At 60.4% G+C, this 22,305-nt stretch overlaps 1 protein-coding gene across 3 annotated transcripts; it reads left to right on the forward strand.

Annotated features, from left to right (window-relative positions):
- The first annotated feature begins 321 nt into the window (after positions 1-321).
- Positions 322-21,190, forward strand: RAB3IL1 (RAB3A interacting protein like 1). 3 transcript variants are annotated; one of them, XM_028118419.2, is made up of 10 exons: positions 322-544; positions 12,336-12,573; positions 12,991-13,086; positions 13,167-13,262; positions 13,538-13,756; positions 15,330-15,458; positions 15,555-15,667; positions 17,181-17,280; positions 20,132-20,198; positions 21,008-21,190. In XM_028118419.2, exons 1-10 carry the CDS (start codon positions 393-395, stop codon positions 21,088-21,090), a joined length of 1,293 nt encoding a protein of 430 aa, XP_027974220.2. In that variant the 5' UTR covers positions 322-392; the 3' UTR covers positions 21,091-21,190. The 3 variants fall into 3 exon arrangements, with proteins under 3 accessions (XP_027974220.2, XP_027974221.2, XP_027974222.2); XM_028118420.2 differs by having other exon boundaries at positions 13,185-13,262; XM_028118421.2 differs by lacking the exon at positions 12,336-12,573 and having other exon boundaries at positions 337-544.
- The last annotated feature ends 1,115 nt before the right edge of the window (positions 21,191-22,305 follow it).

A 22,305-nucleotide genomic window follows, 5' to 3' on the forward strand; every position in this document is an offset into this window, starting at 1 on the left:
GAGCCTGGGCTGGACGGGTCTTTCCAACTTGCCAACCTGGGCAGGGAGGGGTTAGGTGGCTCCTCCTTTGGGCCGTAGTGGAAGCTGGGCCTTGGGCATGCAGAGGACAACTCCCACGACCCTTCAGGGAGTCTCACCTTTCCTGGCCCAGAGCCCAGGAAGCAGGGCCCCCAGTGCCTTCTGCTGCCCGCTGAGCCACAGGAGTTAATAATTATGGGGTTTCAAGAGATAGAGGCCTGCTGGGAGGGCCCTTCGTCCCAGGCCCTGCTCTTCAGAGATAGCAAAGGTTAGCGTGAGGCTCAGCCTGGGGAGGGCGGGAGGAGGGGAGGGGGAAGGCTTCTGCCACCTGCCTGCCTGGCAGTCTCCAGAGGGACCCTCAGGCTGGCCCTGGCATGGATGACCCCAAGGAGCACACCAGGTGTCCTGCCCGAGGAACATGCCCTGTGTTCCTGGCGCTGAGCTCAGGGGCTGTCCGCTACGCCCCATCAGTTCTGGGCCCTGCACTCGAGAGGAACTTGGGAGAGGAGCCCTGGGACACAGACAGGTGAGCCAGTGACCTCGGTCACGGTCACGAAGGGGAGGGAGGGAAATCTTGCCATTCTGTAGGGGCACTGGGGGAGGAGGGAGGCAGAAGCCAGGCTCCTGACAGGGGACTGGCATGGAACTCCGAGGAATTTCATGAGCCTCTTACAAGGTCAGTGCCAATGCGTCACCCTGATTGTCTAACTTGGTGGTTGGATAGACATAGAATCTGAGGCTCAGAGAGGGCAAGACAAACATCCTGGGTCACGCAGAGAGCTGAGGAGAGACCTGTCAGTCTGTGGCCACACCACCCTGAACGCGCCCGATCTCGTCTGATCTCGGAAGCTAAGCAAGGTTGGGCCTGGTTAGTACTTGGATGGGAGGAGAGACCTAAGTCAGAATTGGGGCCTGGATCCCAACCAGGCTGGCCGTTTCCTGCTCCTCATCTGCTTCCAGCCGAGGCTCTGTGGTCAAGGCTGCCAGGCGGGGATGGGGATGGTGGGGAGACGGGCGAAGGGCAGTCGTTTGAGGTCTTGACCTTTTACTTCTTCCTCCACACCTGCTGGCCAGACCCCTAGTAGGCTCCCCTTTTTGCCTGACTACACACAGTTGCGGCTTCTAGTGAGTTCTCTAGTTTCTGGGCTGTCTTTTCAGAAAACTGATGTAAGGGGTCACACCCCCACCACCCCTGGCTGTGTGACATCAGGTAGGTTCCTGAACTTCTCTGAGCCCAATCCTTTTTGGCTGAGGAGCAGAGCTCACTGTACTGTGGAAGAAGCTAGTGAGGCTTGGCAATCGAAGGTCACTGGATGCATGGATGATGTGGTATTTTTAAAGATTTTTTATTTATTTATTTGAGACAGAATGAGAGAGAGAGAGAGAGAGAGAGCGAGCACATGAGAGGGGGGAGGGTCAGAGGGAGAAGCAGACTCCCTGCTGAGCAGGAAGCCCGATGCGGGGCTCGATCCCGGGACTCCAGGATCATGACCTGAGCCGAAGGCAGTTGCTTAACCAACTGAGCCACCCAGGCGCCCCTGATGTGGTATTTTTAGGTAGTAATTCGGGTATCAGTGCTCGCAGAGTGGTGACCCCACATTTGTCCTTGGAGGCCTCACTTAAGCCCACTGGTGCTACCCTGTCCTGCTAAGGGCTCTTGCTCTGGGGCCTTAGCCTGGGCTGACACCACCTCCATGCCTTATCTCCCACCAGTCTGGGTTACCATGACTTGGACCAGTCTTATCTCCTGCCCAGGCTTGTGAAGTCTTGGAGGGTAAGGGCCCTGTCCTGAGCCCCTTTTGTGTCTTTTCCCCCTTCTCCTAAATAATGAACAGAGCAAGGGCCAGGAAGACAGCAGTTGCTCAAGATTTACTTGGTGTAGGATTCAAGTCAACAAACATGGTGACATCTGCTTTGGGCCAGACCCTGGACTAGGCTGGGGTAGGCATAGAAACACTGCACTGAGAAGGAGATGGTTTCTGCCCTTGGGAAACCACAGTCTTAGAAAGAGTTACCCTGCAGAGTGAAGGGCATTGGAGGTCTGGGCAGAATGATTCTGGTAAGTCAGAAGGGATGTCACAGTGGGCTGCCCAGGTTGTTTACTGCACAAGACGCCAGCCAAGGGAGTGAGCAAGCAAGGCATGAAATCCAGCCTGCCCTCCACTCACCCAGTCCTGTACCTTGACATGGGCTGTCCCCATCTAGGAAGGCAGTACCATTTTCTATTTGTGACAAAGACACCGTGCACTTAGTAGAGTGTGCCCTGGGCAGCGGCCCTGGAAGTGGAGGTCCTTGTGAGTATGTCTCCCTACCACATTGGAGCCCCGGGATGACAGAGCATGTGTCTATGCAGTTTCCCTTTGGATCTCAGCCCTTGTATGGTTCACAGTTAGTGCTCAGAAGGGATGGATGGATGGATGGATGAATGAATGAATGAATGAATGAATGAACGAATGAACGGATGAATGAAAGAAATGTGTGTCCCCAGTGAAGATCTGACAAATTCAAGCCTGGGGTCCTAGCTCTGTGGGCTCAGAAGAGTAGTGTCCTGAGTTCTGATAGCATCTGGAAGGGAAGCACCTCCTTCCTCCTGGCCTCCTAGGCCTCTCTAGACACAGAGGGTGGGAGCCAGGGTCCCTGGCAGGAGAGAAGAACTATACTCTCACTGGATCCAGCTGCAGGCTGAAGTTGAGGCCAGTCTGAGTCAGGGCTCAGGACCGGTGACAAAGGGGCGGAAGGATAGAGGGACAGGAAGACCAGTGGTCTGGGATGCAGGAAAAGGTTTTGCAGAGGACCTAAATCCAGACAGGTGTGCAGGGTGGGGGTGCATTCCCCCAGACAGTAGATGCTGGGCAAAAGAAGGGAAGAGATGGTCAGGGAGTGTTCCAAACAAGAGGGGAAGGCCCCTTTGCGGGGTGGGGGTGGTGTGGGGCTGGGGGACGGCTGGGGTTGAAGACTTGGGCCAAAGGGAGGGGTCTTCCCTTGGGATAAGCGCTCAGAGTTAAACCCGAGAAAACTTGTTTTGGGGTCTAGCCCCTTTCCCAACCAGCAGGACGTTGCCCAAGAACGGGCACAGAGCAGGGAGCCCAGGGAAGGGGGGTGCTGGCCAGCGGGTGGGTGTCGGCGGGCTCCAAGAGACCGTCCGCCAAGGTTCTCGAGCAGCGGTGGCCGAGGGCCCGCGCCGCGCCGGGGAATCCGAGACGAGTCAGCCGCGGGCGGCGGAGCGCGGCGCTGACCGCGGGACGCGCCGGCCGCCGGCTCCTCCCCAGCTCCCGCCGGCGCACGATCCCGGGGCTGGCGGGCGGCGGAGGGGCGGGGCCGGGCACGTGTCCTCGGACCACCCCCTCGGCCACGTGACCCGCCGGGGCGGGGGGGTGGCCGCGGAGCGGGGGGGTGGCCGCGGAGGGACTGACAGGCGGCGGGCGGGGACGCGGCGCGGGCCGGTGCAGGGAGCTCGCCGCGGCGCCGGGATGTGGAGCGGGTAGGTCCGTGCGCGCTCGCCGCACCGCGCGGGCTCGGGCCGCGGCGGCCTCCAGGGCTGAGGGTCCCTGCCGCGTGTGCACCCGGCCCGCGGCGAAGGGACGCCCCGCAGCGCCGGGACGCGCGAGCCAACTCGCGGCGTAGGTGGAAGGACGCCCCGCGGGGAGGGGTCGGGGGTTCTCTGTGGGTGGGGACCTTCCCGGCAGGACGGCGCCGACTCCTAGCTCATCTGGAGCGCGAGTGAGAAGGGGGCGGGCGGCGGGGGCGGGGGGCGCTTGCAAGCCAGAGTAAGTCTGGGGTACGCACCTGGAGGAGCGCCCCCCGCAACCTGGATGAACCCTTGGAAACCCTTGGAAAGCAGTGCAATTGGGAAAGGGGGCTGGGTCTCTGCCAAGGTCGCTAGTAAGTTGATGAACCTCTGTGTGGGGCTCCTGGATCCAGCCCGGCTCAGAGGTGTGGGGTGGGACCTCCCTGCAGTCTGAAGGAGGGCAGTAGAGCCCTGGGTCCTGGCGTAGTGTCCCCAGTCCCTATAACTGTTTATTGCCCCTCAGGGGTGATCCCTGTCCCTTGGCCGACCTGGTGTGGGTTCCCTGCCATGTTCGTCCAGGAAGGCTGTGGTCTTCTCAGGGACTTGGGCAAACACTTCCTCCTCCCCACGGCCTGGGAAGGCCAGGTCCTGGAAGAGCTGTGGCCAGAGTGGGGTGGGTTGTAGTCCTGTAAAGAACTGGACCACCTGGGGGGGCCCCGGACAGGACTCTTTCCTAGCCAGAGCTGGGGAGTGAGGGACAGCCTCTGGGGGGGCTGGCAGGCTGGAGGGGTTTCTGATGCAGGCTGGGTCCACTTGACTCCATGGCTCCTAGCAAAGCTTGGGCTGAGATGCTAGGGGGTAGTGGGGCTTTGTCCCCAGCAGGGGGTGCTGAGAGAAAGGGCTCCTGGTAGGGGTGAGGTGTGGAGAGGCATGCCTCTTAAAGGGTGGAAAGGTGAAGCAGAGCACGTGTTCTTTGGAAAAGTACCCTCCTCCACCCCCCACCCCCACCCCTGAAGATGAATGAGTTCAGGGAGAAAGTGTTGTGTGGGACCTGGTGGGGTTAGCACAATCCTGCCTGGGGCTGTGTTTAAGAGGCATCCCAGTCTGGAAGAAGCTTGTGACCCCATATGTTGGGGGCACCCAGGCAAAACTGTCATTGAGTTACTATGTGATCTTGAGAGTATGGCCTCATTTCTCTGGGTCTCTGGGGGGAATGAGCAGGTTGTGGGGTGGAGAGCTGCAGGCTGATCCGTGCCCAGAGTGCCCTTCCCTGGAGGCATCTAGGCCAGAGCCAGACAGGGCTGGGAGCCATCAGTAGATAGATGCTCTCTTTAAGGACAGTGTCAAAAAGACTCAGGGTCCTGGAGAAGACCCCCGCCCCCCCCCAGTCCAACCTCCCTGCCATATTCCCAAGAGGCTTCTGGGTAAACTGGGCTGCCAAGCTGACCCCCACATGATCCTCAGCATAACTCATTTTTCTTTCTTTCTTTTCTTTTCTTTTCTTTTCTTTTCTTTTTTCTTTCTTTCTTTCTTTCTTTCTTTCTTTCTTTCTTTCTTTCTTTCTTTCTTTCTTTTTCCTTCCTTCCTTCCTTCCTTCCTTCCTTCTTTCTTTCTTTCTTTTTTTCTTTGTTTCTTTCTTTTTCTTTTTTTAAGATTTCATTTATTTATTTGAGAGAGAGAGATAGCATAAGCAGAGAGTAGAGGGAGAGAGAGAAGCAGACTCCCCACTGGGCAGGGAGCTAAGCAGACTCCCCGCTGGGCAGGGAACTCCATGCCGATGCTGGGGCTCGATCCTATGATCCTGGGACCATGACCTGAGCCAAAGACAGACGCTTAACCAACTGAGCCACCCAGGTGCCCTATAACTCACTTCTTGCATGTACATTTAGACCCCCAAGGCCTAGCCTAACCCCAGGGCCTAGCTAGGTACAGAGCACCTAGCAGGTGCTTTATAAATGCAGATGGAAAGCGTGAGGGACAGAAGGGGGAGCTGGACACCTGGGAGTGAGAGGCAGAGTTTGGGGGTTACCTTGAGCACTGCATTTTTATGGATCCCCCCAACTCGGGTATTAGAGGCAGGAATTGAAAGATCAGGGGCCAAGCTGCCTGAATCCACTGGGGGCCTGGTGTCCTAGGAGTTCACCCAGACCCCAGCAGGAGCCAGAAGGGACCCTGCTTGGGGTCACACTTGTCCATGTAAGTCTAACTGAGCTGCTTGGGCTTGCGGCCCCCAGGGGCTCAGGACAGTCTGGGTAGGTGTATATTTGGGCCCTTTATTCTAGAGTATGAAGACTCTGGGATCAGTGGCCCTGGCTAAGTTGTCAGGGTCTCTGGGGTTTCTTTCCTCATCTGTAGGTGAGGGATGGTTGCAGTTAATGGCTAGGCCCTGGTGCCAGTTCACCCCCTTGGCCCTGGCCGCAGGGCTGCTCCCCTAGGGTGGCTGGCAGTGGCAGGACTCTGCAGGAGCTCAGGTGGGCCCTCTTCCTTGGGACTCCTTGAGCAGGAGCCCTGAACTCTGAACCCAGAGGCAGCTCCCCCAAAATTGGGATGCTCCCCTCCCCATCCCCCATAGTTTCTCATGTCCATAGTCTTGGGTGCCAAGCTTGCTCTGAGATGGGGTGATGGTGGCATCTCGGTCGGGTATCTGCAACTGACACCATGCTGGGCACTTGGGGCTTGGTCAGCAAAGGCCAAAAATTGAGTTCTGGGCGAGTTTTCTCCCCTGGTCTCAGTTTCCCTGTCTGATAGATGGGGCTAATATTACCTATTTCTAGGGAGGGCCAGGCTCTGATGGACTGCTCAGGAATGAAATGAGATTCCCCCACCCTCCCAGGGATGGAGGACTGTGTCTTTTGAACAAGCAAGATGCTGGGGAGCCCCAGGGCTGCAGACGTGCTGTGTGATCTTGGAGCAGGTCACCTAACTGCTCTGGGTTTTAATTACCGGAAGGGGCTTGGATTTGCAAGCTCCTGCCTGTTGGGCCTAAGTCATAGGGGTCTGTAGGCTCAGACTTCATCTAAAATATGGAAGAAAGGTAGGCCTCCTGCCCGGGAAGCGGTTGTGCACCTTTCCCAACTGCTGCTTTCTGGAAGCCTTCCTTGATCTACCTACCTACCCTGCCCCCTCAGCAGGTGGAGGTATATATACCTCCTGCTGTTCCTTACTCTGCACATGTGTGAGGAGCTCAGACTCATTAGAATCCTGCTTGTTGTAGACTCTCCGCCAGTCTGCCCAAGATTTGTGCCCAATAGGGTGGTGGGGGATGGGGAGCAGAAGGAATTAGAATGTGGTCAGAAGGGAGCTCAGGGATGTCGCTGCCAAAATCTGTGCAGTCACGCAGATTGGGTGGATTGGGGGCTGATGGGGTGCGTAGCACATGATAGGTGCTCACTCTGTATGTGTTGGCTTTTCGAGGTGTCAGATCCTTCTAGGACTGAGCAGGCGGATGTGAGGCAGGTGCTGTGCGCCCTGCTCCGCCCCAGCACAGAGTGAGCCCCCACCGTCCCGGGCCTTGTGCTGGCTCCCCGGGGAGACTGCAGGGCTGGATTCCCTGGCAGGGCTGGGCTGGACTGGCGGCCCTGGGGCTATGGTGAGGAAAGGCTTGCTTGACCCAATCCACCTGATTCAGGTGTTCCAACCTCCCTGCCTTCTGTGGCTGTTCCTGACCTTCTCCGCCCCCTGCTCCATGTTCTACAAGGCACACACCTGCGTCCCCCTTGCTGCAGTGGTCCAGAGTCATCTGCTTCCAACCCCCCTCCCCCCAGGGTCCTGCTCGGCTCGCATGCCTGATACTCTGTTCCCATGTGTGACATATATGACACTGTTACCCCTACTGGAACCCTCCCTTCCAACCCTGGTGATGGCTGCTCCTCAGACCTCCAGGCTGGCTCTGTGGTGCTAGACTCCTCTGTTACCCTCCCCCAGAGCACGCTCAGCCTGCAGCCGCTCCCTCTGGCCCGGTACCTCCCCTCAGCCACCTGTAGACCCATATAGGACATGCCGCTCCCCAGACACCTCAGCGGCCCTTTTTCTCTTCCCCGACAGACCCCCTCCCAGTTCCTTATTCCCGTCCTGGGCACCATTTCATTATGTTAGTTAATTACTGTAGTTTTGTTGCTTTTTTTTTTTTTTCCCCGTCACCCTCTCTAGCCCCCGGTTCCTGCCACAATTCCCCCCTCAGAGTCTTGTGTCTCTGTCCCCTCTGCACATCCCTTCCGAGGCCAGGCCTATGCAACAGCCTTGGATGGAAGCCCCACCATCCCCGCCCCCACCACCCCTCCCCGCCACCCCCTCAGGCACTTGGCTCCAACTTCCTCAAACCCCATCTGCATCCTCCCTCACTTCTCCAAAACCACCATTCATCCCCTTGCCTCCCGTCTGGATTTCTCTGGGTGACAGGTCACATGATGCAGTAGAGCTGGGACTCTGGGTTCTGTTCCCACCCTGCCGCCGCTTTGCTGTGTGTTCTGGTCAGGTCGCCAGCCCTCTCTGAACACCAGGCGCCTCCTTGTGCCCACCAGGCTGGGGAGCGTATCTCCCTGCAGCGGCATCCTGAGGGTTTGGAGCTGGCGCCGCAACCCCTCTCTGTCAGCTTCGCCTGGCTGGGCTTGCAGGCCTGGCGGGGAGCCGATGCGGGGAAACCTTTCCTGGGGCCCCCGGGGCCCCTGGATGGGAGGAGTCACTTGGCCATCGGCCTCCCTGCTCTCCTGGCTTACCGGAAGGCCTGTGGGTGCAGGGGCGTGAGTCTGAACAGGGCCCTTGTGTGTGGCACTGCCCTGCAGACCGGATCAGCTGCAGCCACCCCGTTGGCCCCCCCCCCCCCCCCCCCCCCGGGCAGAGGGTGAGCGCTCCCAGCGTGCCCTCCCCGCCTCTCCTTCCCCCTGTTTCAGAGCTTCCCTAACTAGTCCCTTCTATCTTCTCCAAGGATCCCATCGTGCCCCTTAGCACCGGGATCTTTAGTTCAAAGAGGTGACCTGGGCGCTGGTCAGTGGAGGGGGAGAGATCGAAGGGCAGAGAGACCTCAAGGCAGGCGGGTTGGGCTGGAAATGGGAAGAGCATGGATCCTGGCCGGGCCCTTCTGGCCCAGTGGGGGTTGCTGGGTGACTGGGGCCCATAGAATCCACGGGTCCTCATTCTCATTTTGCCATTTTTTTATGGATGGGGACGAAAGCCCTGCCGGCCCCCCAGGACAGGCCTGGGGGGTGAGCATTGCGGTTTCTGCTCTGCCCCCCCAACCTCGTGTGTTTCCTGAGGAAGTGAGCCAGTGGGGCCTTTCCTGTCTAAACTGTCGTGGGCTCTAGACAGCGAAGCCGGCTTCAGGATGGGGGATGTCGGATGCTCCCACTTTCCTCTGACCTTGACTCTTACTGTCTCCTGCCTCTGACCTCTTCCCAGTGGCCCTGGGTCCTGCTACAGGCCTTCCCTGTACTCTGGACTCTGTTTCTGCAGGGAATGGGGGCTGAGAAGGTTTAAGCTGAGGGCCTTGGACCTGGACTGAGGGGCAGGGAGGGGGTGTGGTGCAGAAGAACTTAAATGGTAGCCCATGCTTGTCCAAGGAGTGAGTTCCCCAGCCCCATGGGCATTCACATCCAGGCTTTCCCGCTCCTGGTCTGGGATGCTGAAGTGTGTGAAGATAGAGGATTCTGGCTTGGGCTGGACCTGTGGGGTCTGGGGTCCCTCGCGTCCCTCCTTCCTCTGAAATTTCTGAGTTGCCTCACGGCCCTGAAGTGTGAGGGGAGGACCTGCAGATTCAAGCTTCTCTCCCAGGACAGGGAGACCCCGTCTCCCTGAACCCCTGGCCCAGGTGTTGGGCAGTTGGTAACTACCAGGCGGCCCTGCTCTTCCCACACTTTCTGCCACAGGGTTTCTGAGTTGGGCTTTTACACTGGAGGGGACGGGACGTGGAGAGCCACCGTTTCCTCTGGCTGCAGAATTGGGCCCCGTCCTTCCCAGCAGTGGGCTGAAGTGAGAGCCTGTTGGGAAAATGATGGGGGACAGTCCAGCCGTAACCCCAGCCCATGCCCTTGGGACCAACAGGAGAATTAAGTGACCTCACTGGTGGCCCTCGTGGGAGGGGCTGGAGGTCTTTTTCTCCTCGACAGGGGCGTGGGTGATGTCTGGGGTGGTCCTTACAGAGGAAGAGACCCCCGGCGCCGGGTGTCTAAAACCTGGGATCCTGCCCTGTGTCCCATGCCGTCCCTGCTGGTCACCTCCCTCCTTGGCCCACAGTTCTTGCTCATCCTCTTGAGGCCTGCAGCCCCTGAGTTGGGGTCTGTTGCCCCTGTCAAGCCTGAGTGACAAGGACCATCCTTTCTCACCTGAGGAAATGGCCCTGGGCCCCAAGCCTCCAGACTGTCCGCCAGAAGACCTCCCTGAGGCCTGTGGTTTCGGCTGTGGGACCCAGAGCCTGGGCAGGCAGTGCGGGTGTTTGCCAATGTGGCCGCAGACGGCACGGTCTTTACCTGATGCTGTATCCCGTGACTTCTTCACCTGGTTCTTAGGACACCTCCTCCAGGGTTTTACCCCCATCCCGGAGCTGGGAAGCAGCTTCAGAGAATTGTAGTGACGTTCCCAGGGGCTGGTGCATACCCCAGCTCGGAGCCTGGCGTGGGCCCTGGCCTGGCCTGATTCTGGCCTCTGCTCTCAGCCACAGCTCCCCCAGCCCTGGCCTGCCCTCCTGGGAGGCAGTCTCTGGGCCCGAGCAGAAGCTGAGAAGTCAGTCGGGCCAGAATTGGGTCTGATTTCCCTGCCGCAGCCAAGAAGGAGTCTCCCCAGTCGGCCTGGAGGAGTCTCCCCAGGGCCTCGCAGCCCTTGATCCTGAAGCAGATGCACTGATTTCCACACTCACACCCCCACATACTGGCCGGAAGCGGGGCGCTTCGGGCCTGGACCCAAGCCCTGGCTGCCCATCCAGCACTGCCACCCAGCGAGCAGCCGTGTGGGTGGGCCTGGGCAAGTTCTGCCCTCCTCTGAGACCCCCGTCCCTCATCTGTGGGACGGAGACAGGCCCACGAATGCTGTTGAGAGCTATAAATGAGAGGACATGCAGAGAGCGGCCCAGGTGGTATCTGGCCAGTGTGAGGCCCCTGGGTGCAGACCCCAGTCCAGGGCTGCCGTGGCACTGCCACAGCCTCTGCTCACACCTCAGGGACGCCTTGCCAACGACCCCCACCCCCAAAGGTATTAGGAAGGATCCCTGTCTGGCATAATCACTGCTGATGGAGTGACAGATGCGTTTTCCCCTTCGTCTGTCAGGGCCCTGGGTCCCTGCCAGGCAGGACCCAGCCAAGGACCCATGAGGCCCACTCTGGGCCAGTTCCAAAGCAGAGGGCAGGCTGGGCCGGGCGCAGGGACAGGGCCATGGGAAGGGTTGGGAATGGGCTCGTTGCTGGGCTTCCCCGGGGTACCCAGTCCCTTTGTGTTACCTGGCGGGGGTGGGGGGGAACCGAAGCTCAGAGGCTGCTTGGTGACCGTCTCAGGGTCCAGATGACAAGGGAGGAGGGACTGATCCCCAGTCTTGCCTTTCACACTTGCCCCTCAGTAAGCCTGAGTCCCGTGACCCCTTGGCCTTGTCTTTCCTCCCTCCTGTGTGGGCCCCTTGGAGCCCCCTCCCCTCCACTTCCCCACCATTATCAGTGGCCAGGCCCAGCCCGTCACCCTCAGCCCAGCCACCGCGGCTCCGAAGCTGCTGGCTCAGGAGCACCAGCTTTTGCTGAGTGAGCGAGTCCAGAGGTGCTGTCTTGGCACAAACCACCGCTGGCCGCCGAGCCTTCTCCCTTCCTGCCTCCCTCCCTCCGCAGGGTCTCTTGCAAAGTGGGGGGGTGTGGCTGGACGGTGCTGGGTGGGGCAAGGTGGGGAACGGAGGCTGCTGGCCGCGGCACTACCTCTAGGGTCTTCAGCTTCAGGGAGAGAAGGGTCCTGAGGCCCACAGAGGGCTGTTTGCCTGAGGTCACAGGGCAGACCAGCGGAGAGCCGGGACTGCTCCCCACAAGGCTCAGGGAGCAGGAAGACAGTCTGCCCTACCTGGGCTGTTTGGCAGAATCTTCCTGCCTCAGCTCTGTGGGGCCCTGGCTGGGTCCTCCCTCTCCTGCCCACCCTAAGTGGGTTTTAATTTGCATAACATTTGCATTAACAGTAGCCTGGAAGGCAGTTCCCATTTAAGCACTTCCTGTGTGCAAAGGTTTTTGCTGTTTTGTTTTTTTTAAAGATTTTATTTATTTATTTGAGAGAGAGAGAATGAGAGATAGAGAGCACGAGCGAGTGGGAAGAGGGTCAGAGGGAGAAGCAGACTCCCTGCTGAGCAGGGAGCCCCATGCGGGGCTTGATCCCGGGACCCCAGGATCATGATCTGAGTCGAAGGCAGGTGCTCAACCCTCTGAGCCACCCAGGTGCCCCCTGTGTGCCAAGGTTTTATGTACGTCAGATCCATTCGGTGACCCTAGAGGTAGGGCCAAGGGGATGTCCCCGCTTTGTAGAAAGGGAGACTCAGATTCTCAGCACTGACGTGTTTACAGTCACCTGCTGGACAAACCCAAACTGAGCACCTCCTGTGTGCCAAGCCCAGCCCTAGGCCCTGGGCTGGAGAGGGTGGCTGACAAAGATGAATGCGTCCTGTCCTGGCCCCCAGGAGACCCCCGTGTTTGGTCCTTCTGCCCTTGGGACAACCCAGTGATAGCCTCACGGGTAGTGTCCCTGTGTTGCAGATGGGCCCCGACCAGGCCCAGAGTGGCAGGCATGTGGCCCAGGGTGGGTCCCTCAGCTCAGATCTGGGTCTCAGGACCCCGCCCTGGATTTGCTGTTTGCCCCGCAGCCAGCCCCACCCAGACGAGGGCCACCCGCCGCCCCTCGAAGCTGTCCCGGTCCCCTGGAAGAGTGTGGGCCCCAGCAAAAGCCACAGGGAGTCCCCAAGAGGCCTGGCGGAGACCCCTGGAGGGGAGGAGGGCCCTGCAGCCGCCCAACTGGACGTGTTGCGCCTGCGAAGCTCTTCCATGGAGATCCGGGAGAAGGGCTCGGAGTTCCTGAAGGAGGAGCTGCACAAAGCCCAGAAGGTGGGCTCGGAGGGCGGCGGGTTGGGGGCGGACAGCAGGGATAAGAGACCCACCTGGGGGCGCTGTGGGCTCTCCCCCAGCACCCGCACGGAGGCCGGGGCTGGGCGCAAGGGAAGCACAGAGGGGAAACCAGTTCTTGTGACTTTGGAAGGATTTTTAGAAGTCTTGACTTCTCTGAACGCCCGTTCTAAGCTCTAATAGGCTGACAGTTGGGGTTTCGACATCATGCTACACGCTAAGTGGGAAATGCATCCTAAACCGTAGGGCGACGGAGGAAGGGAGGTGGGGGCTCAGAGGCCCGCGGAAGAGGGCCCCGGCAGTGGAGCCCCATCAGTGGGCCCGGTGCCCCCGCCCCGGCCCCCGTGCCAGGCCTGGGGCCCCGTGGGGCTGACAGCGCCCCCCCGTGGAACCCTCCAGGAGCTGAAGCTGAAGGACGAGGAGTGTGAGCGGCTGTCCAAGGTGCGGGAGCAGCTAGAACGGGAGCTAGAGGAGCTGACGGCCAGCCTGTTCGAGGTACCAGGGCCGGCCAGCTGGGGGACCGGCTGGGCAGTGGGTCCGCTGGGGTTCGCGCTGGCTCCTCACCGCTCATGCAGAGCCTGCCTTCTCCCCAGGAAGCCCACAAGATGGTGCGGGAAGCCAACATGAAGCAGGCCGCGTCGGAAAAACAGCTGAAGGAGGCGCGGGGCAAGGTGAGGCCCGGCCAGCTCCCAGACAGGTGCATCCAACAGAGCCCGGGTGTACAGTGTGACGCCAGGCAGGCCGTGGGTCCGCTCTGAGCCTCAGTTTCCCCATCTGTAAAATGGGTGTCTCAGTCCCCACCTCAAAGGCTGTTCCAGGGGCAGCAGGGGGGGTTAGGTGCCAGTCACCACCGGGACGGGCTGTCCTGAGCTGGGGTGGCCGGCGGTTGACAGCCACCCCAACGTTAGCCTTGGACTGAGGTTGATGGCCACCTCATCCCGGCCAGATCGACATGCTGCAGGCAGAGGTGAGCGCCTTGAAGACACTGGTCCTCACATCCACACCAGCCTCTCCCAACCGCGAGCTCCACCCACAGCTGCTGAGCCCCACCAAGGCCGGACCCCGCAAGGGCCACTTGCGTCATAAGAGCACCAGCAGCACCCTCTGCCCCGCGGTGTGCCCCGCGGCTGGACATACCCTCACCCCGGACAAGGAGGGCAAAGAGGTGAGGGGTGGCGGGTAGGCAGTGGGCACGGGAAAGGGAGACGATGTCCAGCATCGTCCAGGCAGTGGGGCCCAGTGGGGAGGCCTAACACCTTGCAATGTGACCTGGAGCCTGGCCTGCCATCCCCGGGCCTCTGTATCCTCTGTCTGGGAGGGCTGGGCAGCCTTTTTGTGATAATGAGCTTTGGCCCTCAGCCTCTGCGTGTACCCTGTGTACACCTCATGGGTCCCGTGAGGGCCTGGTCGCCCCTCCGTGCCCCTCCAAGCAGTAGGTGGTATTCTGGCACCTGAGGCTGGCCTGGGGCCTGAGGGCCTGGCCTGGGTGGGGGGCATGGGGGAGCTCTTCGGGAAGACACCTTCCCTGGGCCTAAGGAGGCTACTACCGGGCCTCTGGGGACAGGCTGCTTGGGCCCTGCATGCCCGCAGCCCTGAGGTCCAGGACCAGCTCGTGACATCCCTGGATTCGAGGGTCCTCAGCGCCCTCTGCCTTGGTACGTAGACACGCAGAGCCTTTGGCGGCTGTCTCCCTCCCCCCCACCTTGGGTATATAGGGTATTTGGTCCAGGCTGGGCAGCGGGCTGTGATGTCCTTGACCGTGGGTCCTTGGGCAAGAGAAGGCGCCTGCCAGAGCCTCGGCTTCCTCATACAAGAAGGGCCCCCCACTGCCCATGGGGACTGATAAGACCTGGGTGTCAGAAGCTCAGCTCAGGGCCGCACCCAGCAAGCCCTACAAGGGCTACATGGGACTCGGGGTCCTGTGGTCTCTGAGCCCCCAGCTCCGTCCCGCCCTGTGTCTCTGGGGCTTCCAGAGAGGGGACACAGGCCAGGCCTCACCCCCTACTTCCGAGTTCTCAGCTTCTGACCGAATACTAACATCTCCTTCCTCCTGTCTCTGTGCACCTGTCATCTGTCTGTCTGCCCCGCCCCACCCCCCAGCCTGGGCTGCCCCCCCTCCTCTCCCTGCTCCTCTGCGTGGTCCCCAGCAAAGCTGTTCACCTCACCTACGAGCCGGCCTGGCAGCTCCTGTCTGGGGAGCCGCTCACGGCCCCCACCTCCGCTACCTCTTTCTCCTTTTCCCGACAGGTAATGGCTGGGGAGAGGGGCCGCCCCTCTGCCCCCGCCCAGCCTCACTCACACTGCATGTGCCCCAGGGCGGCCAGCCAGTCGTCTCTCCCGAGTAGGCAGCCCCGTGTGTGTTCCATCCGTGTGCATGTCTGTGTGTGTGGTGGTGGTGGTGGGGGGGTGGGTACCTGCAGGGCCCATCTTCAGCTTTTCTTCCTCCAGGAGGCAGAGAGGGGCTTCAGGACGAGACCCTGGACCCAAGTCTGCAACCTTGTAGAGCCGGGAAGCTAAAAGCACACCTGGCTATGAAAGTTTGAGTTCTGAGGCCCTTGGTAGAAAGAGAAGGAGGCAGTTCTTCCTTGGAGCTCTGTCCCCTGCTCGGCCACTGGGGACAGACCCGCTGGCAGGCTTGGGCCTGCCCCACAACCTCCCTGGCTCCCCACCATCTTCAGCTCCCCCCACTGCCGCCCCTGGCGCCTTGACCACTCCATCCAGCTCACCCTCCCCTACAGGTGGATACAACTCTGTTCGCAGAGTTCCAGGCCTGGCGAGAATCGCCCACCCTGGACAAGACCTGCCCCTTCCTCGAAAGGGTGTACCGGGAGGACGTGGGCCCCTGTCTGGACTTCACCATGCAGGAGGTGAGGCGGGGCAGAGGGCGGCCGGCCCCGGGGCATAGCCCCTCAGCCGGAGGCCAGCCCCTCACTGCCCCGGCCTGCCGCCCTGCTTTGTCGCAGCTCTCAGCACTGGTCCGGGCCGCGGTGGAGGACAACACACTCACCATTGAGCCGGTGGCTTCGCAGTCGCTGCCCACCGTGAAGGTGGCCACAGTTGAGTGTGGCAGCACCAAGTAAGCTTAGCGCCCTTCATCCTTTGCTGCCCGCTTGGGAAAGCCACCCCTAGCCCCGCGCTCTGCCCAGGCAGTAGCCAGGGGCCCGGGACCCAAGCAGGGGGGCGGGAGTGGGGCACACAGGCCTGGCTGGGGAGGGGTGCAGAGGCGCAGTGGCTGACATCAGGCAGGGCAAGGGGGCATCTTTGGCACAAATTCCTGCCTCTAGTCATAGATCCCCAGGCCCTACCAGGAGTCTGGGAGCTGGAGTTTCCCTCTTCCTGGCTGACCTGCCGGGTAGCCCTCTCCCACCCCCCTCCTCTCTCCCACAATGGGTTCTGGACCCCGACTGACATGTAAGTGATGTCAGCTGTTGGCTGTCCTTGTGCTAATAAATAACCAATCAGCCCTGGCATCTTGTCCCTGCGACTCAGCTGCCATCGAGCAGGGCTCGCAGCACAACCAGATAGCCAGGGTGGAACAAGGGGCAGAGGTGGGGAGCACTTTCCCTCGGCAGCCCAGGATTTGACCTGCCAGGGAAGCCCCACAGGGGGAGCCTTGGCACAGAGGGGCACATTTGAGCTAGGTTTTGAAGGATGAATAGCAGTTTGCCTAGTAGGGAAGGGCCTTTCAGGCAGAGGGAACAGAATGAGTGAAGGTATGAGAAGCCGGGGTATTAATGGAAACATCACTGGGTTTGTGGGCAGAGCGGTGGGGTGGTTAGGGAGATAGGGCTGAGGCCACAGAGGATGTTTGGGGCCAGAGTGTAAAGGGTCTTGAATGAGGTTTGGGCTTTGACCCACTAGGCCAAATCATCAAGAGATGTTTCCTAAAAAGAGGGTTGCCAAGTCCAATCAGAGTCACAGTGAATCTGGAGGCAGCAAAGGCACTGATAAGTCCTGCAACCCAGGAGCCTACTTAACCTTCCTCTGCTCCGGAGTCTCCATAATGGCTTCCTGGGCAGTAGGAAAGCAGCAGGGAAAGATGATGGGCTACATGTGGGCTTTTGGAGGAGCCCCTGGCTATACTGTGGAGAAGGGGAGACATGAGGCAGAGGGCTAGTTGGAAGAGCTAAGGGGATTCAAGCAAGAGGCCCTGCTGGCGTGACCTAGCCTGAGGACTCGGTGACCAAGTGGAGGAGGGAGTGGACTCCTGTTTAGTTGGGGAAGGCGTGACTGAGCCTGAGAGCCCCGGTAAAGTAGGGGGTACGTTTTTAGGGCCTGCAGAGAGGGGAGCTTTGATAAGATACCTGGCATGAGGTGCACTGGGCTCTCCTGCCCACTAGGGGCAAGGTGAGGGGTGTAGGGGTGAGATCCAGCTTAGGGCAAAGGTCTGTCCCAGGGACTGGGACCTCTCCTTGGCCTGGCCCCCGGCTCCTGGGGAAGGTGGTCGAGGGAGAGGGTGCCAGGCCGCACCCCCAAGTCCGCTTGCCTCTCCCTCCCTTGGTGTATTCTTCTGCCTGCTGCATCCTCCCTGCATGAGCTGGGTGGGCGAGCCCCCGCCAGCCCCCACGGCCCCCTCTGCCTTCCTCTAGTACCTGTGCCCTGAGCGGGCTGGCTCGTGCCTGTCACCACCGAATCCGGCTTGGGGACTCTGAGAGCCACTACTACATCTCGCCGTCCTCCCGGGCCAGGGTGAGTCATCCGGGGGGGGGGGTCACTGGGCTTCTTAGGGGCCCCCTGGGCTGGGACCCTAGGCCAGCCTAGGAGCTCCACCTTGATCTGCAGAACAGGGCACAGGCTCATAGAGGTACGGAGACTGACTCAGGCCACACAGCCAAGCCTGGTGAATTAGTTTGTCATTCCTGCAGAACCAATTACCATAAACTTAGTGGCTGAAAACAAGCCCCATTCATTCTCATGCTCTCCCTGGGGCAGGAGTGGGCACAGCTTAGCTGGGTCTTCTGCTCAGGGGCTCAGGAGCTGCAGTCAAGGAGTAGGCCGACCGCCTGCTTTCTGGAGATAGTGGTCCTCTTCTGAGCTCACCTGGCTGTTGGCAGGACTCGGTCCCTCCGGGCGGGGGAGGGGGATGGTGGGGGCGTGAAGGACTGAGGTACTACGTGTTTGCTTGCCGAAGCCTAATCATGGGAGTGACGTTAGAATTCAGGTTAAACTTCCAGGCTCCTGCCTCCCAGCTCAGGCTCTGGCCCCAGGCTTTTGAGAAGGTTCTGAGGCCTGACGGTAGCGGTGGATGCCACGAGGCCTCCGGGAATCCCAGCTTCCATCCTCAGCTGCTGAGTGGCCCAGGCTGGGTCAGTGGACCCCCCCAAGCTGGGGGATAAGGGCGGGGTGGCCCCGTTCCTCGGTCCCCTCACAGACTGTGCATAGGATTGTAAGGAACCAAAGAAAATGCGTTAGAAGATTCTGAAGCTTGGTGCACACTGCTAATTGGGCCCTTTGGTAGGAACCATCTCCTGCCCTTGACCTACTAGAGGCTGCTCATAGAGACTAAGGTGAACAGATGGCCCCGCTGCCAGGCAGCTTGTCTGGTCCCGACAAGCTTCCACAGGGTGTCCAGTGTATTGTCCCGAAACATCCCACAGCAGCGAGCTGAGCTCCATTTGCAGATGGAGAGTCTGTGCCTGAGAAAGGGGGGGGGCGTGTGTGTGTGACCTGGACCTGGGGCCTCCCCATTCTGAGCCCAGTCCGCCTTCCCTGCAGCCTCTGCCCCGTGCCTCTGTGCCCAGAGCCCTCTCCAGGGGCCTTTGTCCGATCCCCACCAGGGCTCAACAGAAGGAGCCTCACCAGACATTCTGTGCCCAGCAAAACCATATCGATAGATATAAAAACAAAAAAAAAACACTGTAGAACTTTGTTTCTTCCAAAGGCCTGCATGTCTCTGCGTTGGGCAGAGCCGGGATGGGAGACGAGAATGGTGTGAAGGTTTAGGAGGTGGTCCCCACCCTGAAGAGACCACGGAATGTGGCATCCGTAGGGAGAAGAGGTTTCCGTCCCCAAAGGACAGCCCTGGGGAGAGAACCCCACTGCTCCCTGCCTCTCCTCGCTCGCCAGCCTCCCTTGGGGGCCCACTGGCCACCTCACCACAGTCCCTCCTGAGCCGCACCAGCTTAGTCCCCTCTGGGGCACCCCTCTCTCACGCTTGCCCGGGCCACCACCCCCCTGCACCCACTTTGTCCTCCTGGCTGGCAAGGATTTCTGTGTGTTTGAGCCCCCCCCCCCGGAACTCTGGACCCTGTGGGCCCCCACACACTTAGCGTCCCTCCCCCCGGGGCGCTGGACATTGAGTAGGTGCTTTTGGGGCACGGCTGCCGGCCACCTTCTGCCCTGTCTCTGGCCGGGTTCCCTAAAAGCGGAACCTCAGATGAGGATTTTATGCCATTCTTAGGAGGACTAAGGAAAGCAGACTGGGGGCGTGTAGCCTCAGCTGGAGTCTGGCTGCAACCTGATCCATGGGGGCTCTGGAGCCCAGGGTGGGTTCCACCCAGAGGCCAGGGGCTGGCCTTTTTTACACCGCATGCCAGCCAGCCCCCAGCCATACCCCCCTGGCTGTGGTATGCCGGGCTAGGGGGTACAGGGGGCACCCATGAGCCCTTAGTGGTCAACACTCTCAGCCATGGGGAGAGGGGCCCCAGCCTGGGGAAGGGGCCTGGGCAGGGTACCAGCAGCACCCTCGCTGCAGTAGGAGAGTCTTCGTAGAAGGGCCCACGTCTGAGCCAACTTGGCGTCCGCGGTGCCCAGCGTAGGGCATGGAGCAGGCCTCAGGCCAGGCTGAGGGCTTCAGGCCTGGGGATCCAGGGCAGCCCCAGTGAGCAGCTTCTGATCCCCCTGCCTCTCTTGGCATTACCAAGAGCACTGGGCCAAGGCCTGGTTGGCCAGGGCCTCCAGCATGCAGAGCAGGCAGGCCCCTCGGGATGAGCGTGGATTCAAGGGCAGGCCGCCTGGTTTCACCTTCCAGTTCAGCCACTTACTGTCTCTGTGGGCTCTGTAATTGTTGTCTGGTAGCTTTGTTCTTGGAGTCTCTGTTTTCCCCATGTGTAAAATGGGAATAATAAGCATGTCTGCCTCACTGGATGCATGTGCTGGATCAAATGTTAGTTGCTGCTGCTGTTTTTATTGGGAGTAGTACTAATACTACCGTTGGTAATTAAATTTTATTTTATTTATATATATATTTTAAAGATTTTATTAGAGAATGAGGGGGAGAGAGAGAGAGGGCAGGAGTAGGGGGAAGGGGCAGAGGCAGAGGGAGAAGCAGACTCTCCCATTGAGCGGGGAGCCCGACTCGGGGCTCGATCGCAGGACCCTGAGATCATGGCCTGAGCCGAAGGCAGACGCTTAACCGACTGAGCCACCCAGACGCCCGGGGAATTAAATTTTAGAGCCCAGCCCTGTTCAATTGAGGGAGCATTGTCTGGCTCTGATGGGACATGGGGTTTCCCACTCTGGTCTCTGATCTGCCCTGGCTTTTGGGGAGACCCCAAGTGTGAGGGCTGGCTTGTCACAGCCTCCCCGCTTCTGCCCCCAGATCACCGCAGTGTGCAACTTCTTCACGTACATCCGCTACATCCAGCAAGGCCTGGTGCGGCAGGAAGGTGAGCGCCCCCTGGTGGCCGGCGGGGCTGGCCCGTGGGAGAGAGCGGGCGGGTCCGCAGCGGAGGAGTCAACCTAGGCGCTTTGTTACCTGGACAGAGGGGAAGACTCTGCCAGGCTCTGCCAGGTCCCGCTGCCTTCTCCCAGCCAGAAACTTCTCCCAGGCCCCGGGGCTTGTGGGGACTGCTCCCTGTTACCGGCCTGGCATTGGAAGCCCTGCACGATGGGGTGTCCCTTGTGGATCTCTTCCCCACTGGGGGTGGCCTCCTCATGGTCATTTGACACCAGCTGCCGCCTCCCACTTTACCCTTGCCCGCCTAGCGGGTCCTCCATCCACCTGTTGTCCCCTCTACCCCTGTTCTGCAAGGCCTAGCATCCCGCTCCACCAAGCTTGTCAGTTCGAAGTCTGAGCCTCTCCTCCCCAGCTTGGGCATCAAGCTTTGGCCTCGGAGGGGAACTTGGACTGACCCCGTGGCTCTGCTGACGGCTCAGGGTCTCTGAGACCCCAGGGAGATGGGGTTGGGAAGCATTTGTGGCCCGCCAAAGGCGTGGCAGTGCGCTCATGCATGTCGGTGCTGGGCTGTGGGGGCGATGCATGGTGGTGCAGAGTTTGTTCAGCACTCAACAGTTTGCAAGGCCTCAGTGTGGAGCCTCAGAGAGGTCAGGCCACTCACTGAGGTCATCTGTGCTGGGGGGCTGGGGGAGCCCTAGGTGCCTACCAGCTGCCTTGCCCAAAGCCAGGGGAGAGGGGCCCGGCCATCTGCCTGAGGTGACCCTGTCCCTGAGCTGTCCACCTTCGTTCCGCCTGCAGCGGAGCCGATGTTTTGGGAGATCACGAGGCTGCGGAAGGAGATGTCGCTGGCGAAGCTCGGCTTCTTCCCCCAGGAGGCCTAGGGCATGGCCCGGGCCTAGAGGGGGGCTCTCAGCAGCAGCTGACCCCTGCCCCAGCACAGACAGACAGGAAGACAGGGTCCTGGAGCCGGCCCTGAGCCAGAAGCTGAGCAGATGGACAGATGGCCAGGCTGCGGACGCCTTGCTGAGCTGGTACCAAACCTTTGTCCCAGGACGGACAGGACCTCATGAGCCGACGCTTCTCCCTTCATCAGTGGCACACAGCCACCAGCGGACTTTCAAGAAAGCGCCAAAGACCAAGGAGCTTGGACCCATACTCAGGGGCTCAGCCCTTAGGAGGGGGTACCTGGGGCAGCACCCCCTTTACGGGCCTGGGAGCTGCTGCTTGCAGGTGCCTTGTTGCTGCCATGTCCTCAGAAAGGGGCCATGCTGGGTGGCCTGACCTCCAGGGTATCCCCCCCCCCCCCAACCTCTGGTCCCAAGCCCTGGGCCACCAGCACCCCCTGGTGGCCATCCCTCACCCATTCCCAGGTGGCCTCCCTGTCAGACTGCCCCCAGCTGCCACCCCCCCCTTCTCCAGTGTCCGCGGGGCGGTGGGGCCACAAGGGGCTGTCAAGGACTTGCACACCAACCTGGATCTGCTTGAGAACTGCCCCCAAACTGTTCTTAAGATGGATCAGGGCCCCTCCTCCTTGCACTTGACCTTCCCCCTCCCGCATCTGAGCTCTGTGCTCAGGGGGGCCTTGCCCCCACCACCGCTGGAAGGATTAGGATACTTTTCTCCCAAAGTAAAACACAGACAGGGCCTCAGGACACCCGTGTCTGTGTTCAGCTGTGGGTGGCCTTTCAGACAATGGGGGCTGAGGCCGCCAAGCCCTGCACACAGGACTGGGGTAGGATGGGCAGGCCCCAGGCCCCTCCTCACCCCTCACAGCCCACTTGGGACTGGGGTCCAACCTGAACACATCCCTCACCACAGCTGATTTCCTCCTTTGAATGGAATGTAACACGATCTCTATTTAATAAAGGAAGGCTTTGTTGGTAGAGGCTGGGTGCCACGTGCCTTCACTCCTGCGCCCTGGGGTTCGGGCCAAGGCTTGGGCATCTGAAGGAATGAAACCAAATCCTTCCCTAGCCCGCCCTCGTGCTTGGGATTAGGCCCAAATCCTGAAGGGATTGCTGTGGGGAGTACCACTCAAGGCCTCTCCAGCGGTCCGTGGGGCTGTGGGTTATCAGGGCCGAGCCCGGCTTTCTGCC

This window comes from Eumetopias jubatus, unplaced genomic scaffold (assembly GCF_037043125.1).
Source record: "Eumetopias jubatus isolate StellerSeaLion01/CBP00866 unplaced genomic scaffold, mEumJub1_p1.0 scaffold_13, whole genome shotgun sequence".
In the NCBI taxonomy this organism is placed as follows: domain Eukaryota; kingdom Metazoa; phylum Chordata; class Mammalia; order Carnivora; family Otariidae; genus Eumetopias; species Eumetopias jubatus.